The following is a 17325-nucleotide window of genomic DNA, read 5'->3' as shown; positions in this document are numbered from 1 at the left end:
TTTGTAATAACGAAACCGGGAATGGTTCACATAAGGCAATATTCGCAAGATCTCACCATAATGATATATTTGTATTAACGAAACCGGGAATGGTTCACATAAGGTAATATTCGCAAGATCTCACCATAATGATAATTATATTTGTATTAACGAAACCGGGAATGGTTCAAATATATGGCAATATTCGCAAGATCTCAACATAATGATATATTTGTATTAACGAAACCGGGAATGGTTCAAATATTTGGCAATATTCGCAAGATCTCATCATAATGATATATTTGTATTAACGAAACAGGAAATGGTTCACCTACGGCAATATTTGCAAGATCTCATCATAATGATATATTTGTAATAACGAAACCGGGCATGGCTCACCTAAGGCAATATTCGCAAGATCTCATCATAAAGATATATTTGTAATTATTATAACGAAACAGGGAATGGTTCACCTAAGGCAATATTCGCAAGATCTTATCATAATGATATAATTGTTTTAACGAAACAGGGAATGGTTCAAATATTTGGCAATATTCGCAAGATCTCACCATAATGATATATTTGTATTAACGAAACCGGGAATGGTTCACCTAAGGCAATATTTGCAAGATCTCATCATAATGATATATTTGTATTAACGAAACCGGGAATGGTTCACCTAAGGCAATATTCGCAAGATCTCATCATAATGATATATTTGTATTAACGAAACAGGGAATGGTTCAAATATTTGGCAATATTCGCAAGATCTCACCATAATGATATATTTGTATTAACGAAACCGGGAATGGTTCACCTAAGGCAATATTTGCAAGATCTCATCATAATGATATATTTGTATTAACGAAACCCGGAATGGTTCACCTGAGGCAATATTTGCAAGATCTCATCATAATGATATATTTGTATTAACGAAACCGGGAATGGTTCACCTAAGGCAATATTCGCAAGATCTCATCATAATGATATATTTATGTTTCATAATGTTTGATAAGTTTTCTTGTACGCACTAGACATAATCCAAACCAAGATTTTAGAACGGACGTACAGCGGCAACTACATGCCAACCGGAAAATATTTTCGGGAAACAAACATTTTATTACAATTATTACTGTTTGTACTGTTTGTATCTCATGCATGTTAGACGGCAGTCGTTTATACGAATACGACATTGGATTAGAGTCAAGCGATTCATCAACCACCATTCTCAATGATGGTATCTGGATTTAATAAAGGTGGAACAACGTTTTGTACAAAGCAGATATTTGCAGCTAGCTCTACAACATATAGTGTGATGTCAGCGGCAAACCCTGTAAAGTATTTAAGACTGATTAAGCGATCCTGACTAGAATAAAAGGAAGGACTGTTGGGTGACCACAGGCGATCCATAGAAACATCTCAACCAGGTATCTCATCTAGAACAAGAACCAATTCCAGCTAGACAATGCTGGTAGAGACCAACCCTGAACACCAGCACCTGGTGCTGTTTTACGATATAAGACCTGATTTTTCATCATCTAGCCACATATTAAGAAGCTAGGACTTGTCAAACATACCGAATAAATTTCACTCGTGAACATCATAATTTACTTTTTTATTCGTACACCACTCATGAAAATGTAAATTCTGGTGTCCAAAAGTGAAATACATTTCGATTTTACTTTGAAATAAAGAAATATCGCCTGTTTATTCCTTGTGTATTTTGTGTGTTGATGGTATTATTCATCTGGACTGCTATTATGGTTTTCAAAGGTGAAATATATTTCGATTTTACATTGAGATAAACAAATATCCTCTGTTTATTCCTTGTGTATTTTGAAATATTCTGTGTGTGTTGAAAGTATTATTCTATCTTTATTTCATCTGGACGGCTCATTTCATTGTTACATTGCGGATCGTACGACACTACAGAATCCCATTAAACCCGAACATGCACGCACGCACAGAATCCCATATATGTAGCGACAAACACGTGATTTTATATTTACATCATATGCATGAGTCAAATTGACGTAATTGCTTGATACTTGCTATGTTCATAAACACTTGTGACAAAACTATCGTAATTGCTTGCTACTTGATATGTTGATAAACACTTGTCACAAAACCGCATGAAGTGTAACAATATCTGAAAAGTACATCAGGCGTGTCAGTTATTTAGAACATTTATCAAATAAATTTGAAAATAATCTAGGTCTTCGGTAAGTTTATATGCAAAATAACTCATTTACCAGTACACATAAGGTCGTAATAATGTTTGTATGAGCGTTTTATTTTTCATGTTACTATGTCTATGTCTAACTGTAATTTAATTTTGATTTAATTTGTAGAGGCAGGGTAAAAAAGTTTGCATGCCGAAGTTTAAGCATATTCATTAAAGGGCAATATTATAGGAACATAAGATGTAGGATTAGCGGCTAAGTCAGTTAGTGGTTGAATGTCAATATAATCATCTTATCATCAGGTTCGTGACCTTTGTCGGTTTGACTTTCTGTGGGTGAAATAAAAGTCATACATAACCTGTGTAAGAAAACCGGTGATAACAAAGTTTAAATATTTGAATTCATTTTTGATCAGACACACGTTTTGTTCATTTTAGGTAAAACACTAGGACTTAAATCTTGTTATGGGTTCTAAAAATATGTTTGGAAGGCGGAGAGAGCTTCCGGCTTATATTCAATATTGTGACAATCAGGGATAGACCATGAGAGGTATTAATATTATCTTATCAGCAAAATTGTACGTGTACCGTTATTTAACCCGTTGAAACACTCCGTATTCTATTTTAAAAGGTTTTCAAAATTGTGTACAATCATGTAAACAAAAAACAGATTTTAGAAGGCTATTTCACAGGAGCGGCTATGTGAATAATATTATTATATATGTCAGAGAAATACATGTTTCTTAAGAAACGACTTTGACTGGATAAACTTTGTTCTAAAAGTAGTTTTAGCTAATAGGATTGAACGATAGTATGGTATATATTGTTGCCGTTCGAGGAAAATGGGACAAAATTCAGATTGAAGGGATAAACTCGTTAACCCGTTGTCTTAAGGTATATGCATTATGCCTGACCCTTGTTTATATGGTCAGGCATTGACCAGTATGTATGAAATTATATGTGACTTTAAAATTGAATACATATTATAAAATATTTATTGTTCATTTGCTATACTGTCTCCATATTTTTCTCGCCCCAGCCACAATAACTCGAGGGGCCTCCGTGGCACAGTGGATAAGGTCGCTAAGTTCGAAGAATCTCCTCCTCATCACCTTTCCGGGGTTAATATTAGACGAAGCTATCAAGTTGACTTATGAAAGATAAATGATTCCACCTTCGTTCTACCCAAGTTTTACACAAATCACACAAATGCTGTATCGTTCTTGAAATAAATAAGACTGGAAAGTCGTAATTTGGCGTAAATTCCGTCTATAAAAAAAAAACGAAAAAAAAAAAAAAAAAACAACCACAAAACTTTAAATGTTTTCTTTCTTAAAATCCTAGCTATTACTACTCTAAATCTATCACCATGTTTAAATCATAATATGCACACTTTTATACTAATGACTGAATTAATTTCTAGTCAAAATGCTCTATAATTCCAAGTACTGCATGGACACCAGGACTTCCAATATTTAAGATAAGATCACAGGGCTAAATGAGATTGCATAAGCTTAATCAATATTGACCAATGAGATTAAACTAAATAGTAAATTCAAACTGAGCGAAAAGTTTAAATATCATTTCACTGAGCACATAATTTGCTTAAGATTAGATATGCCTTATTATAAATATCTTTAATTATACATAGAATTGCAATGTTTACTCATGTGCATGTAGTTATTTATTATAGTTATAACTGTTCATTTGCCCATGACATGCTATGTCGATATTGCTAAATTAGATAATGTTTTGTTGTTGTTGTTGTCGCCATCGTTCAATTTATCTGCCAACCTTTCCCATGGAAGTGATGCACGTTTGTAAAATAAACTCCAAACAAAGTATCTACTTCAAGACATATAGAGGATATTACATGAGTGTCTTTTCATATTGACTTTATCGAACGAGTTGAATAAAATAATAAAATGCGAGGCTCTGCCGAGCATTTTATCAATTTTATTTAACGAGTTTAATAAATTCAATATGGAAAGTCACAAATGTAATATTCTTTTTATCACATGTTAGCCTTTCTTGTCGATAAATAAAAAATTCGACTTTCTTTTACTATATAAACAAGACAATTTGACCGACGTCGCCTATAGTATAAATGACGTCGCCGTCCAAGCTTTATTACACTAGTGTTTTATCATTTTTATTCAATGGCTTTATTACACTCCCGCGACGTCAAACATGTGATAAAACCACTTACTGAATTACATGCCTTTTTTGCTCAGGTGATTTGATGTCTTTGGAATCAGTGTTTGGTCATGGTGGTTTTTTGTTTTGTTTTTCTTTTGTTTCCAAGCAACAAGTTAAATTGTCATATATGCCTATCTAATTGATAATATGTTGCACAGTGTATTTCTTTCTTCTTTGAACACTATTGTATTCAAATAATTTTCACTCATTATCTTTTTGAATAGTTGCTCGATTTTAAAGGTCTTTCATCTTTTGATTGAATAGACGATTACTTCCTTTTAAAATGATGAAATATTTCATCATATATAGTACAGTATTTCCCCCATTTAAATAGACAATTTCAATACATTTTCAAAAGAATTCTCCCGTCAAAAATATCTCATAAGTACGACTCGATAATTTTAGAAGATTTTGTATACTCTGACAATATACTGCGTTGCGCTTGGAGTAATGCTTTGATGTGAAAAGCCTTGCTTCTGTTTCATCAGCTTTGAGCTTAAGCATGTCGCAATACATGCACGAGATGATTTCAGCGAGAAAACTCTCAATGTGGTGCAATGCCTCACTCTCCTAACCACAGGTTTGAATGGCTAAAGTGACAGGTATAACTAAAAGCCGTCGGCGCAAAAGTAATAAAGCATTCTGTGACGTTTGCATATAGCACATTTGCGTATAGGATACATTGTGTAGACCTTTGAACTTCTGTATTAATCCGTGAAGTCCGTTGTATTACATAGACGCCAATATTTCGACTTCAACGTACACTGTTTGATATAAGTTACTTACAAACGACAGCATCCATGCATGTTCTTTATATGTGACTCCACAATGATGTCGGAAACTACCCTCAAATCAAGTAATACGAGAACTGTTACAGAATTTGGTCAAGAGACCAGAGGACGTCATCCTGAACCATTATCTAAGCCAAACTTTTTGTAATCTTCCTTGCACTATTTTCATTATGAATTCCTGATAAATATCGTTTAATATTCGTGTGGATTTTATATGTGTACACGTAACACAACGTTAAGGCTTTTGTTTACTCATTTATTAATCGACATGTGATGTCAAATCTTCATTCACACTATCTTTCACTCACTTGATAATAGTAAGACCAGCATGCTCATTTATTGAAATGAAATCCTGCCGGCCTTAAGTTAGAGAGATCAGAATTCCTGCATTCCAGTTTGATGGTGATGATCTGATGACAAGTGATTAAACTGGTCACTAACAGTGCAAAACAAGCGTAAGCACTATTGCAATATAAGCGAACAGCCGAAAAATAGATACTTTTCCATAGCATATACCATAGTTTTATTAGAAAACAACGGAAAAGACGGAATATTTCAAATTTTGTGGAGATTTTTTAACTATAAGCCGACCTATAACTCAAAAAATAGGTCATATCCACGACCTATATTCTCGAATATTAGACATGTTTATACCGAAGAAATCAGCCAACCTAACATTTGTTAATTCACCATTACCTTAAAAATATACTGAAAGCTCTTTTTTAAATTTAACATACGCTTTTACAGAGCAATAAGTTATTGCTAACATTTCAAAGACTATGTCATAATAATATCTAGCAATTGTATCACTTCAACCCATTCTTTTTAAATGTTACAAATACACTAAAACGTGATGAATTTATAAAAATTTATATATCGAAAACCGATATGAGGGAAGAAAATGACAACACAAACAGAATAATGTCCTTGTCCTGCCCTGTCGAATAAAATTATTGAATGGGTGATATTTTCTGGTATGAAATAAAAATCTGATTTTTATATTCATATACACTTCAGCAAATAACAATGAGAGCGTTACTGTTCACTAATTTTAACTTGAAATATCATTGCATTAGATTTTGTGCATTTTTTACTTTCAGGCCTTCACTCAAAGGCAGTTAGTCATTGACGCTGTTGACCTCAAAATGCCATTCCAGTCGGAGTATAAAGTGCTGGAACAACTTCTACGTGATGTACATGAAAATGAAGTGGAAATATCAAGGAATCGTTGTCAAAAAGAGGCACGTGATATAAAAGACGCTGTAAATGATGTTACTGAGGAATTTCTTCTCAAAGTGTTTGAGAATGATAAAATATTTCACATTCCGAGAACAGAGATCGCAAGTCACTTACTACTGGTAGGAGGTGTGGCCGAAGAGTCGAAAATTAATGATCTAGACGAATTTGATTATACTTTTATATTTCCGCATTTTGATAGCAGAACTATCGAAGTATTAGGTCGTGAAAACAAAAGGGTGATAAACTCATCTCCATTCCGTCAAATTAGATATAAAGGACCAAAAGCAATAAAGAGAAAACTTCTCAAAAGGTGCATCCTTGCAAAAATTAATTCAGACGTTTATCTGTCAGCACTTGATGTGAGAAGCTTCTTTGAAAGTCGTGTTCGAAAAGGTTTGAGAAAGTTTTTTATTTTAGAAATGTTAGGGGTCGTTAAAAGTACCGGCAATTTGACACTAAATGAGTCTTTTTATGAAATACATGGCCCTGCTTTAACGCTGTATTTCAGATGGAAAAACAATGATGATATAAGATTTAATCGGAAAGGTTTACTCATATCAGTGGACATCACAATAACGATCATGTCAAAGGATAACTCAGTGACCACTGGTGTAAATGCTGCTGATGAATATCAAGAAATATTATCGGAAGCTGGATTTGGTAACCTTATCCCACAGAAATTTGAGTACCCTTCTCATGCAGGGTTCTGTTTTGGCTTTGGGAGAAACAAATATATTCTCGAAAGTAACGAAGAAATAATCGATAGATGTACGTTCAGAATTTCATTTGTACAAGCGGAAAAGAAAATTATGAACAAAATAAAGAACCAACAACCAGGATGGTTTGCGTGCTACAGACTGTTGAAATATTTTTGCGAGAGACATGCTTTATCCATGTATAATGAGAAACATTTTAATGAACCCAAATTTGACAGAGTATTTGGAAAGCAGAAGAGAATTGTTAAGTTTTCAAGCTATGTATTGAAGACATTAGTATTGACCAAAAGAATTGAAATACCTGACTGCGACGCGAATAATATTGCACCAAAGTTTATGCTTGTGTTTGATGAAATAATCGCTATATTAAAACGATACTGTGATAAGCCGTTGGAGCTTGGATATGAATGTGTACCGTCAATATGGTTTGAAGAATTATCAGCCATGCATACGCTGATTCCTGAAACGGATGAAAATGATAGACAGAGGGAAGAGGAATATCAGAAGGCACATACAAAGCGACAACTGACTAGGTTTGAGTCAATTAAGCGTCTTCTGCTACAAATAAATGACGATGAATGTTACTCATATAGAAAGTACAGAGATCTGTTGATACAGGAATGTTTAAATCTTCATACTGATTTACTTGATGTACTGTTTAAGAACAATACCACTGAATAAGCCACGCACTGATTGTGGATATTTTTTCCGGCCAATTTAGGATCAAACAATCACTTAAAATGTCTTCAGATAAGAAATTTGTTTCAGATTAAAATCAAAACATCTGCGGATGAATTAGAGGTGCAAAATTGCTACAAGAGACATAGCAACGAGTGAAAACTAATATCTGAATGACGAATATTTAAATATGACATGTAAACAAACGGATGTTTTGTCATGTATTTCAGTATCTCAACTACAAATAATCAATTTTGTCTGCAAATCCTTACACTACAGTGCTAGGAAAAACATCATATTTCTGAGAGATTTGTTTCTTTTTGGCATTGTAATTTAAACGCGTGTACATATTCGTTATCTTGTAAGAAGTCTTGTACATTTTAGTATTTTATGTTGTTCCAGTTTTTCATTTTTCAAGCTCAGTTTCGCATGTTTACAACCTCCTCGTTGAGATAGAATTGATGTCGAGTATAGTTCAATGTACATGTACAAGAATAAAAGGTATAATGAATACGTTTTCTGTAATTTGTATACATTAGCGGAAAAATCTCTGTTTGGATAAGTTGGATAGGTTTGTAATTCCAAAAAAAATGTCGATTCATTACATCGGCATGTGTATTGCCTTACTGTCACTGAATGTTTGAAAAATATGAAAGGTTCATGTATAATACATTGATTTATTCTTTTCTGAGCCATTTCCTTTACAACTATATGAATTAACGCTAAAATAGCAACTGACTTGGTCCCGTCCCAGAAAAGGGTCATTTGGGATAGCCGTCTGGAGTAAGTAAACCAGCACATTTTGCTAATTTTAGGTAATACACTCGGACTGTTGTCTTACCACGAGTTCAAATGATGTTTTTGCCACGTTACGTTGGGAGGAGCCTTAAGGATTTTGTTGTGACCATAAGAAGTATAAAATATTAATATAATCAAATTTAACATCTGCATTGTTACATATTTTGTGACATTTGACTCAAGTGTAACGTAATCATTTGATAACATTAAGATACCCTTTATTCTGTTTTAAAAAGTTTTAATGGACTGTGAACATGAATGATTTTAGAAGGCATCTGAGCATTTTGATTGGACTGGTTATGTGAATATATGCCAGAGAAATACATCAGTTCTTCGAGGCGATCCTGACTGGACGAACGCCGTTTTTAAATGACGTTTAGCTTTAACACTGAGTGATAATATAATGTACATGATGTTTCCCTTTAAGGAATTGAGATATCAATCCACATTCAGATTGGCTAACGACTAACACATGGAAGCTTTTCCGAAAAAAAATTCATTGAAGTTTAGTATAGTATAAGAAACATTTGTTTATGTGATTGTGATCAACAGACGTTATGCTTTTGTCAGGACAGTTAGATATATATATGTATATGTCCTTGTAATACACACCGACTAAACAATTTATGGCTCACTTGCTATAATGTCTCCATATCTCTTATTGTCCTGACCTCTTTCATAACTTTAGGGGCCTCCGTTACTGATAGAGACGCTGTGTTCGATTCTCTTACCCCTCACTTTTGCCGGTTTTAATAAAGATTTAGTACATTTTATGAAGCTGTCCAACTACTTATAGAAGAAAGGTTGTGGTTCTACCCGGGCTGAGTCGTTTCTAAAATGTGTAATTTAACTGAAAAGTAGCATTTTGAAGTATATTGTTTCAGTAAACACTGATCTTCAGAAATTTTAAATTCTTTCTAATGGTATTGGACCCGTATCGCTCTTTATTTCGTCAACATGAATACGCCCCTATTCGATGTACGCACGTAGGCCTATTGAGTATACTATTACCGACTAAAAGTTAGGGTTAGATTTAACGTAGGGTTAATAGTGTACACTCAATGTGTGCGTACACTCAATAAGGGAGATTTGATGCCGACCCTCTTTATTTGTCATGTGTTATTACACCTATATGTATTTGCATCTTTACACGTTAAATTGTGATATTTATGTTCACTATTATACAAAATCATAAATGATTTCGTAGTTTGTTGTATGAAACATTTTAGATCAAGTTATTAAGCTAAATGAGAATATGAAAGTAAAATCAATATTGACCGATCAAGTTATTAAGCAAAATGAGAATGTGAAAGCTAAATCAATATTGACCGATCAAGTTAAAGTAACAGACGATACTATGAATCAGTCAATTCAAAGAGAGCGAAAATACGACCCTCTATTAAAATAAGATTATGCTTGTTAACTGAAGCCAGTTCATTGAATATGGTATATATATAAGAAATGCCGTCATATATATATGTTCATCTTTCCTACAGAAAAATGAAAGAAAAATACATACCAGCCGCATGTTTTTGATAGTTGTAATATATGACTAAATTAGTGACGGTGTCACTGACAGAGTCACTTCCCTTTGCAGCTAAACGCCATTTGTGCATTAACTTGTTCGAATCACGGTAAGTAAATTCTATATGAATTTTCAAAATAGATGATAGAAGACTTGAATGCAAGTGATCAGCTGTGTTCAGAATATTTGATTTAGACTAAAACGCATATGATAACAGATTTGAATGAATTTTACAATGATAATAATGGCATTGATGATTGAATAACCAGTTTTCGAAGTACATACAGACATAATGCGGACAGTCCATAACTTTAAAAAAATTGTGGTGTGTAAATTTACAAACTATGTATGTCATTCAATGAAATTACAATTCCACTGAAATGGCAGGTTGAAATGAAATGTTTAGAATGAAATATGGCCCCCTGGGTGTTCACATGATTTACATAGACTTGTATAAGGAAACACTTTAAAAATCTTCTTGTCTGAAACCACAAGATCTATGTCTTTAATATTTGGTATGTAGAATCTAGCATTGCCTTGTGGTTCTCTATCAAGATTGTTCAAATTAATACCCTGGGGTGAAAAGAGGCCTTGCCCTGGGGGTCCCTAGTTTAAATAGACTTATATAGGCAAAAACTTTAAAAATGTTCTTGTCTGAAACTGCAAGCCCTAGGCTTTTGATATTTGGTATGTTGAATTGCTTAGTGGTCCTCAAATTATGCCCATAAGTTGAAAAGAGGCTCCACCCAGGTGATCCCAAGTTTTACATAGACTTATGTAGGAAAAAATAAAAATCTTCTTGCCTAGGCCTTTGATATTTTGTATGTATCATTGCCTAGTTGATCTTTAACACGATTGTTCGAACTATGCCCTGGGTGAAAAGAGGCTCCGCCCCGGGGGTCACTTGATATATGAGTTATATAGGAAAAATACTTAAAAAATCATCTGATCATATTTCCTAGAAAGTTTAGTTATAAATACTTGATGAACCCAAGTGATAAGGGGTCACTCGACTGTGACATTGGCCTACTGACCTACTTTCTTTTGTTTTAAGATACAGACTTCAGTGATTTTTTTCCCTTTTGGGAAAAGGTCCGGTACTGATAAATTGGGAAAAATATCGTTTTTTTTACTCAGATTGGGATTTTTATAGTTAATTAATAACATCATTTAGAATGCTTCTTCCTTTAATTCCATGTAAATATCATCAAACAAACAGTTTGAATGGTTAAATCATGGTGAATGTCAATGTAACTAAGTTTTCCTTCTGCAATCGTCAAAATGCAAACTTAATTTGGTCATTTGGGGAATTTTTGGATGATAATTGGGAAAAAAAGATTGCATTTTTCAATTGGGAAAAGGTCCTTTTAGGGGTACTTTATAAAGAAGGAAAAAAATCTCTGGACTTGAAATATGAAATATGGATGACATGTACAGTTTCGCACACCGATCTTAAAACTGACTTTAAGTGGCCATGAATGTGACCTACTGGCCTTTCTTGATTTTTAAGATACAGTCTTGAAATTTGGGTGACGTATATTCAGTTTTGCACACCGATCTGTAAACTGACTTTCAGTCACCCTAAATATGACCTACTAACTTACTTTCTGAATATTTTAAGTTTGACATTTGAAACAGGTAGCTCATATAACTCAGGCGAGCGATCCAAGGTCATCATGACCCTCTTGTTTAGTAAATAACGGGAAAAAAATATTATGTAAAATATTCCATCAAAAAACGAACAGGCAGAAAAAAATCCGTATTACACTATTTCTCCGTAACAATTCCTCTAAAAAAATGCAAACTTTATTTTTAAGCATTCTAAAAAAGGCTCAATTTGATTTCAATTAAACAAAGAAGAAGGTAAACATATATTAATATTTAGATTCGCCCAATTCTTTTCCATTGGAAATTATGACGTTCATTTCGTATGAACAGCAAAAGGAAAGGCGCGAAAGTTAGGCAGAGGGAACGTTCCTTGGATTACGTCGCAGTTGCTTCGTCAGGCGGACAGAGTGGCCGGGAAGCTGATTTTAATGTGTACAATTTATAATTTAATATTGTTAACAAATGGAAAGGAAAAATAATTTATCACATGTTTGACGTCGCGGGAGTGTAATAAAGCCATTAAATAAAAATGATAATACACTAGTGTAATAAAGCTTTGACGTCGACGTCATTTATTGTATAAGCGACGTCGGTCAAATTGTCTTGTTTATGTAGTAAAAGAAAGTCGAATCTTTGATGTTTCGACAAGAAAGGCTAACATGTGATAAAAAGAATATTACATTTGTGAATTTCCACATTGAATTTATTAAACGAGTTGAATAAAATTGATAAAATGCTCGGCAGACCCTCGCATTTTATTATTTTATTCAACTCGTTTCCTTTAATAAATTCAATATGAAAAGACACTCATGTAATATCCTCTGTGTAAATATAAAAAGTGAAACTTTTTTCAGTGTTCATGCGAAATGAATGACAGACTACGATCGGGAAATTAAACATCGCTAGCGCGATACATGGATTTTCTATCAGGACTATGTTTTGGTTCATTTCGCGTGAACACGGAAAAAATTCATTTCTGCAGTATATTCTGCTACAAACAACGGTTGTCGCGCGGACCTGTAAAAGATCATTTTGTTGTAATAACTCTATAATTTTAGGGAGAAATAAAGGAAAGATCATGTGATGGAAAAACTGGATCAAACAGCAGTAAATATCGACTGTAACGTATAATATTTTACTTTCAGATCATCAGTCAACGCAACTAACACAAACAGCAACGATTAGGAATGTCATTCCAGTCTGAATTTGTGGGATTGGAAGAACTTCTTCGTGACGTGTATGAAAGTGAAGTGGAAATATCAAGGAATCGTTGTGAAAAAGAGGCACGTGATATTAAAAACGCTGTAAATGATCTTACTGAGGAATTTCTTTTCAGAGTGTTTGAAAGTGATAAAATATTTCACATTCCGAGAACAGAAATCACAAATCACTTACTTCTTGTAGGAGGTGTAGCTGAAGGGTCGAAAATTAATGATCTAGACGAATTTGATTATACTTTTATATTTCCACATTTTGATAGCAGAACTATTGAAGTATTGGATCGAGAAAACAAAAGAGTGCTAAATAGATCTCCATTTCGCCAAATTAGATATAAAGGACCGAAGGCAATAAAGAGAAAACTTCTCAAAAGATGCCTCTTTGCAAAAATTAATTCAGATGTTTATCTGTCAGCACTTGATATAAGTGCCTTTTTTGGAAGGCGTGTTCGAAAATGCTTGGATACATTTTTATTTCGGGAGAAGTTAGGGGTTGTTAAAAGTACCGGCCATTTGGCACTAAATGAGACCGACTATAAAATACATGGTCCTGCCTTAACACTGTACTTCAGATGGAAAAATAATGATGACATTTTATTCGATCGGAAAGGGCTACTTATATCAATAGATATTGCAGCAACTGTCATGTCAGAAAATGACTCCCTGTTCAAGGATGTAATTGCAGTAGATGAATATCAAGAAATCCTATCGGAAGTTGGATATGGTAACCTTATCCCAGTGAATTATTTTAGATCCCCTGCTATTGCAGAGTTGTATTTGACGTTCCTACGAAAAAAGTATATTCTCGAAAGTAACGAAGAGTTAATCGTTAGAAGTACCTTCAGTATTTCATTTGTAGAAGCAGAAAGGAAAATTATGAACAAAATAAAGAATCAACAACCAGGTTGGTTTGCGTGTTACAGACTGTTGAAATATTTCTCTGAAAAACATGCATTGTACATGTTTAATGACAAATACCATAATGATCCCAAATATGACAGAATTTATGGATCACATGATTGGATTTTTAAATTTTCGAGCTATGTTTTGAAAACATTGATATTTACCAAAAGAATTGAAAAACCTTGTAGCGATGCGAACAACATTGCACCAAAGTTTATGCTTGTGTTTGATGAAATAATCGATATATTAAAACGATACTGTGACCAGCCGTTTGAGCTTGGATATGAGTGTGTACCGTCGATTTGGTTTGAAAACTTATCAGCCATGCATTCGCTGATTCCTGAAACGGAAGAAAATGATAGACAAAGGAAGGAGAAATATCAGCAGGCACATATAAAGCGACAACTGACTCGGTTTGAGTCAATCAAGAGTCTTCTGCTACAAATAAATGAAGATGAATGTTACACATATGGAAAGTACAGAGATCTGTTGATACAGGAATGTTTAAACTTCCATACTGATTTACTTGATGTACATTTTAAGGATCATACGACTGAAAAGGCTTCAGAATGATTTGTTCGCGCATATAGTGTTTAACGCAGAGGTTTAGAATCAAATGATCCTTAAAATGTTTCAGATTAAAATCAAAATATCTTCTCCAGATAAATAAGAGGTGCAAAACCATTTTCGGGATGTAGCAACGAGTGAAGCAATAATATCTGAATGAAAGATATTAAGAGCTGCCATGTAAAACAAAAGGATATTTTGTCATGTCTTTCAATGTTCTTAACCACAATTTATCAATTTCAGCCTGCACACACTAACACCAAATGTATTGATTTTGGGAAAATAACATATTTCTTTCAGATTTATTTCTCTTTATTCAGCATTGTAATCTGAATCTCCTTATATTCATTTCTCTGATAACAAATCAGGTACATATTATCTTAATTGAAATTTACTTAAGATAAAACATTTCCAGAATGTACAAGCATTCATTATTAAATCTATATTTACAGTCATTTCCATTGGTCTAAATACAGTCACGTGATAAATAATAAAAACTCATACTGACTCGTGGGCGTAGCCAAAAACAGGTATTGACCAGTTGTGACGTCATGACATTTTGACGTCAAAATATTGTAACTTTGTACACAATTTACTGTGGAAAAATGGCCAACCCCTGCAAATGTTTGCATTGTATATGTCTGAATCTAATTAAGCTTCAACATACATACGAATATACCGATTCCATTCACACTGACTTATTTGATGGAATGGATTTTTTTCTCTTTCTTTTCCTAAAGTGAGGGGCCTCCGTGGCCGAGTGGTTAAGGTCGCTGACTTCAAATCACTAGCCCCTCATCGATGTGGGTTCGAGCCTCACTCGGGGCGTTGAATTCTTCATGTGAGGAAGCCATCCAGCTGGCTTACGGAAGGTCGGTGGTTCTACCCAGGTGCCCGCTCGTGATGAAATAATGCACGGAGAGGCACCTGGGGTCTTCCCCCACCATTAAAGCTAGAAAGTCGCCATATGACCTATCATTTGTCGGTGCGACGTTAAATTCAACCGAAAAAAAAAGAAAAAAAAAAGATTTCCTAAAGTGGCAATATTATCAAAGCGCATTAGACGTATGGCAGGATAACTGTAGCAGAATCATTGAGAATGGTAGGATAGCAATTGTAGAATGAAATATTGCCACCTGCACTTACAACCTGTGATAGATTATTTTTCTTGCACACCGTATGTTACCAAATGATGGAATAAATAAAGCGAAACGAAATACTTGCTTTGTGGCAGCCTTTCTTATAGTAGAGTATTTAAACAAAGCTCGAGAAATTAACGTCCGTAAACAGACGTCATGACATTAACAATGACGCACAACAACAAAGTTCCGGTTTAGTTTTATCGTTTGTATAGTAACTTGTTGTTTTTGCTGTAAACTTATTCTAAATCGAGAAATACTATCAGGAACGAAGCGCAACTATATCAGGGTATTAGATCCTTATCGCATTTTACTTACACAATATAGTCGATGCACTAATCGTTAGTTGTCTTTAAAAGCACGAGAGTCGCCTAACATGAGGGTGCCAGATGTTTTTACCGGCATGGAACGCCAGTTTGTTGTGCAAGACTATAGTAGTATGTGACTGGTTGTAGATGTAGATGAGAAGACCCAGTTCGAGTGTAAAAGGGGCTCTTCCAGATAAGGTTTGTCGACATAGGTAAATTGGCCGGAAAAGCCAGTTTGGTATGCAAGCATAATATTTCAGCATGTACACTTATGTTTGTATACCATTATGTACATTGCTAATAAAAAGACATCGAACGCCTTTAAATATGAAAAGCGCTTACTTGCCTTCTATTCATTTTTCCCGACCACTCTGAATGAGGCTATTGACACTATAGTTGTTATTGATTTTCACATGTAACTGTATGCCTACTGACACGATGTACACTTTGTGGCATAAACGTATCAAAACGGAACAAAATATGGTGATTCGGAATACCCGTAAAAAATGGTTTTTGTTTAATATAAATAAATGTTTATGACAAACATTTCAAAATTGATATACTTATTGTTTGATAAGCTTGTCCATGCATTATTTCATTTGATACATTATTTAAGAAATAATTTATAACAAAACCGTGTTTTAACACTATTTATACACAATGGGCGGTTATACGCTGGGCGTAGAAATTATTTTGTACTACGAGGTTTTAGCGCCCGAGTGTATAAATAGTGTTTAAACACGGGTTTGCTATAAATTATTTCGATTCTTATATGGCTTTTAATGTAAATTGTATATCAAATATAATAGAACTGTTTCTTGGCGCATGTATGGCGCCAAACTGTAGATTTCCGGTCCAGAAGTGTATAAACAAACTGAGCGTGACGACCTATCATTTGGCACCATATATCCGCAAGGAAATAGGTCTATTACAATTGATCTAAATTTTACAATAGAAGACGTATTAGAACCGAAATAATTTATAGCAAAACCGTGTTTGAACACTATTAATACACTCCGGTGGTTATATTGTTACGACTCAGGGGTGTTGCGGAGATGGGTAGGCTAGGCGTACTGTAGAACTCTGGGTAAACTTTACTCAAGTAGTCGAAAGGGCAAATAGGGTATAGCCAGGTTGATTCAGTGTACCGTAAAACTAACTAAACCAGAGAGACTATAAGACTCAGGATAACAGTTAATGAAGTTTATTATTAAAATGAAAATATATCATACTCTGGAAAATACAGGTGAAATCAACACATTAAACAAACGCATCTCACTGATAACAAATGTAATCACAAATTCTTCTTGATAATAAACGTATTTATCTATTGATGGTTAAATTCTGTCAGTATAATTACAAACTTATCAAATTAAGCTTATGACTGTTCCGGCTTTCCATAGTTTACAGGTAGCGAAGCGAATTACAATGAACTTTAAAATGTTTTGCAAAACAATACTGCACACTCTTAAGGTA

The 17325-nt window shown here is 34.0% G+C and overlaps 1 protein-coding gene across 5 annotated transcripts; it reads left to right on the top strand.

Annotated features, from left to right (window-relative positions):
• Positions 1 to 1109: 1109 nt before the first annotated feature.
• LOC123524891 (uncharacterized) lies at positions 1110 to 8295 on the top strand. 5 transcript variants are annotated; one of them, XM_045303479.2, is made up of 3 exons: positions 2241 to 2259; positions 2600 to 2711; positions 6252 to 8295. In XM_045303479.2, the coding sequence occupies exon 3, from the start codon at positions 6297 to 6299 to the stop codon at positions 7785 to 7787; it is 1491 nt and encodes a 496-aa protein (XP_045159414.2). In that variant the 5' UTR covers positions 2241 to 2259; positions 2600 to 2711; positions 6252 to 6296; the 3' UTR covers positions 7788 to 8295. The 5 variants fall into 5 exon arrangements, with proteins under 5 accessions (XP_045159413.2, XP_053394432.1, XP_045159414.2 ...); XM_045303478.2 differs by lacking the exons at positions 2241 to 2259; positions 2600 to 2711 and adding an exon at positions 1110 to 1480; XM_053538457.1 differs by lacking the exons at positions 2241 to 2259; positions 2600 to 2711 and adding an exon at positions 2179 to 2201.
• The last annotated feature ends 9030 nt before the right edge of the window (positions 8296 to 17325 follow it).

This window comes from Mercenaria mercenaria, chromosome 3 (genome assembly GCF_021730395.1).
Source record: "Mercenaria mercenaria strain notata chromosome 3, MADL_Memer_1, whole genome shotgun sequence".
Lineage (NCBI taxonomy): Eukaryota > Metazoa > Mollusca > Bivalvia > Venerida > Veneridae > Mercenaria > Mercenaria mercenaria.
Note: the sequence above shows the minus strand (reverse complement) of the source record. Positions and strands in the feature narration are given on the sequence as shown.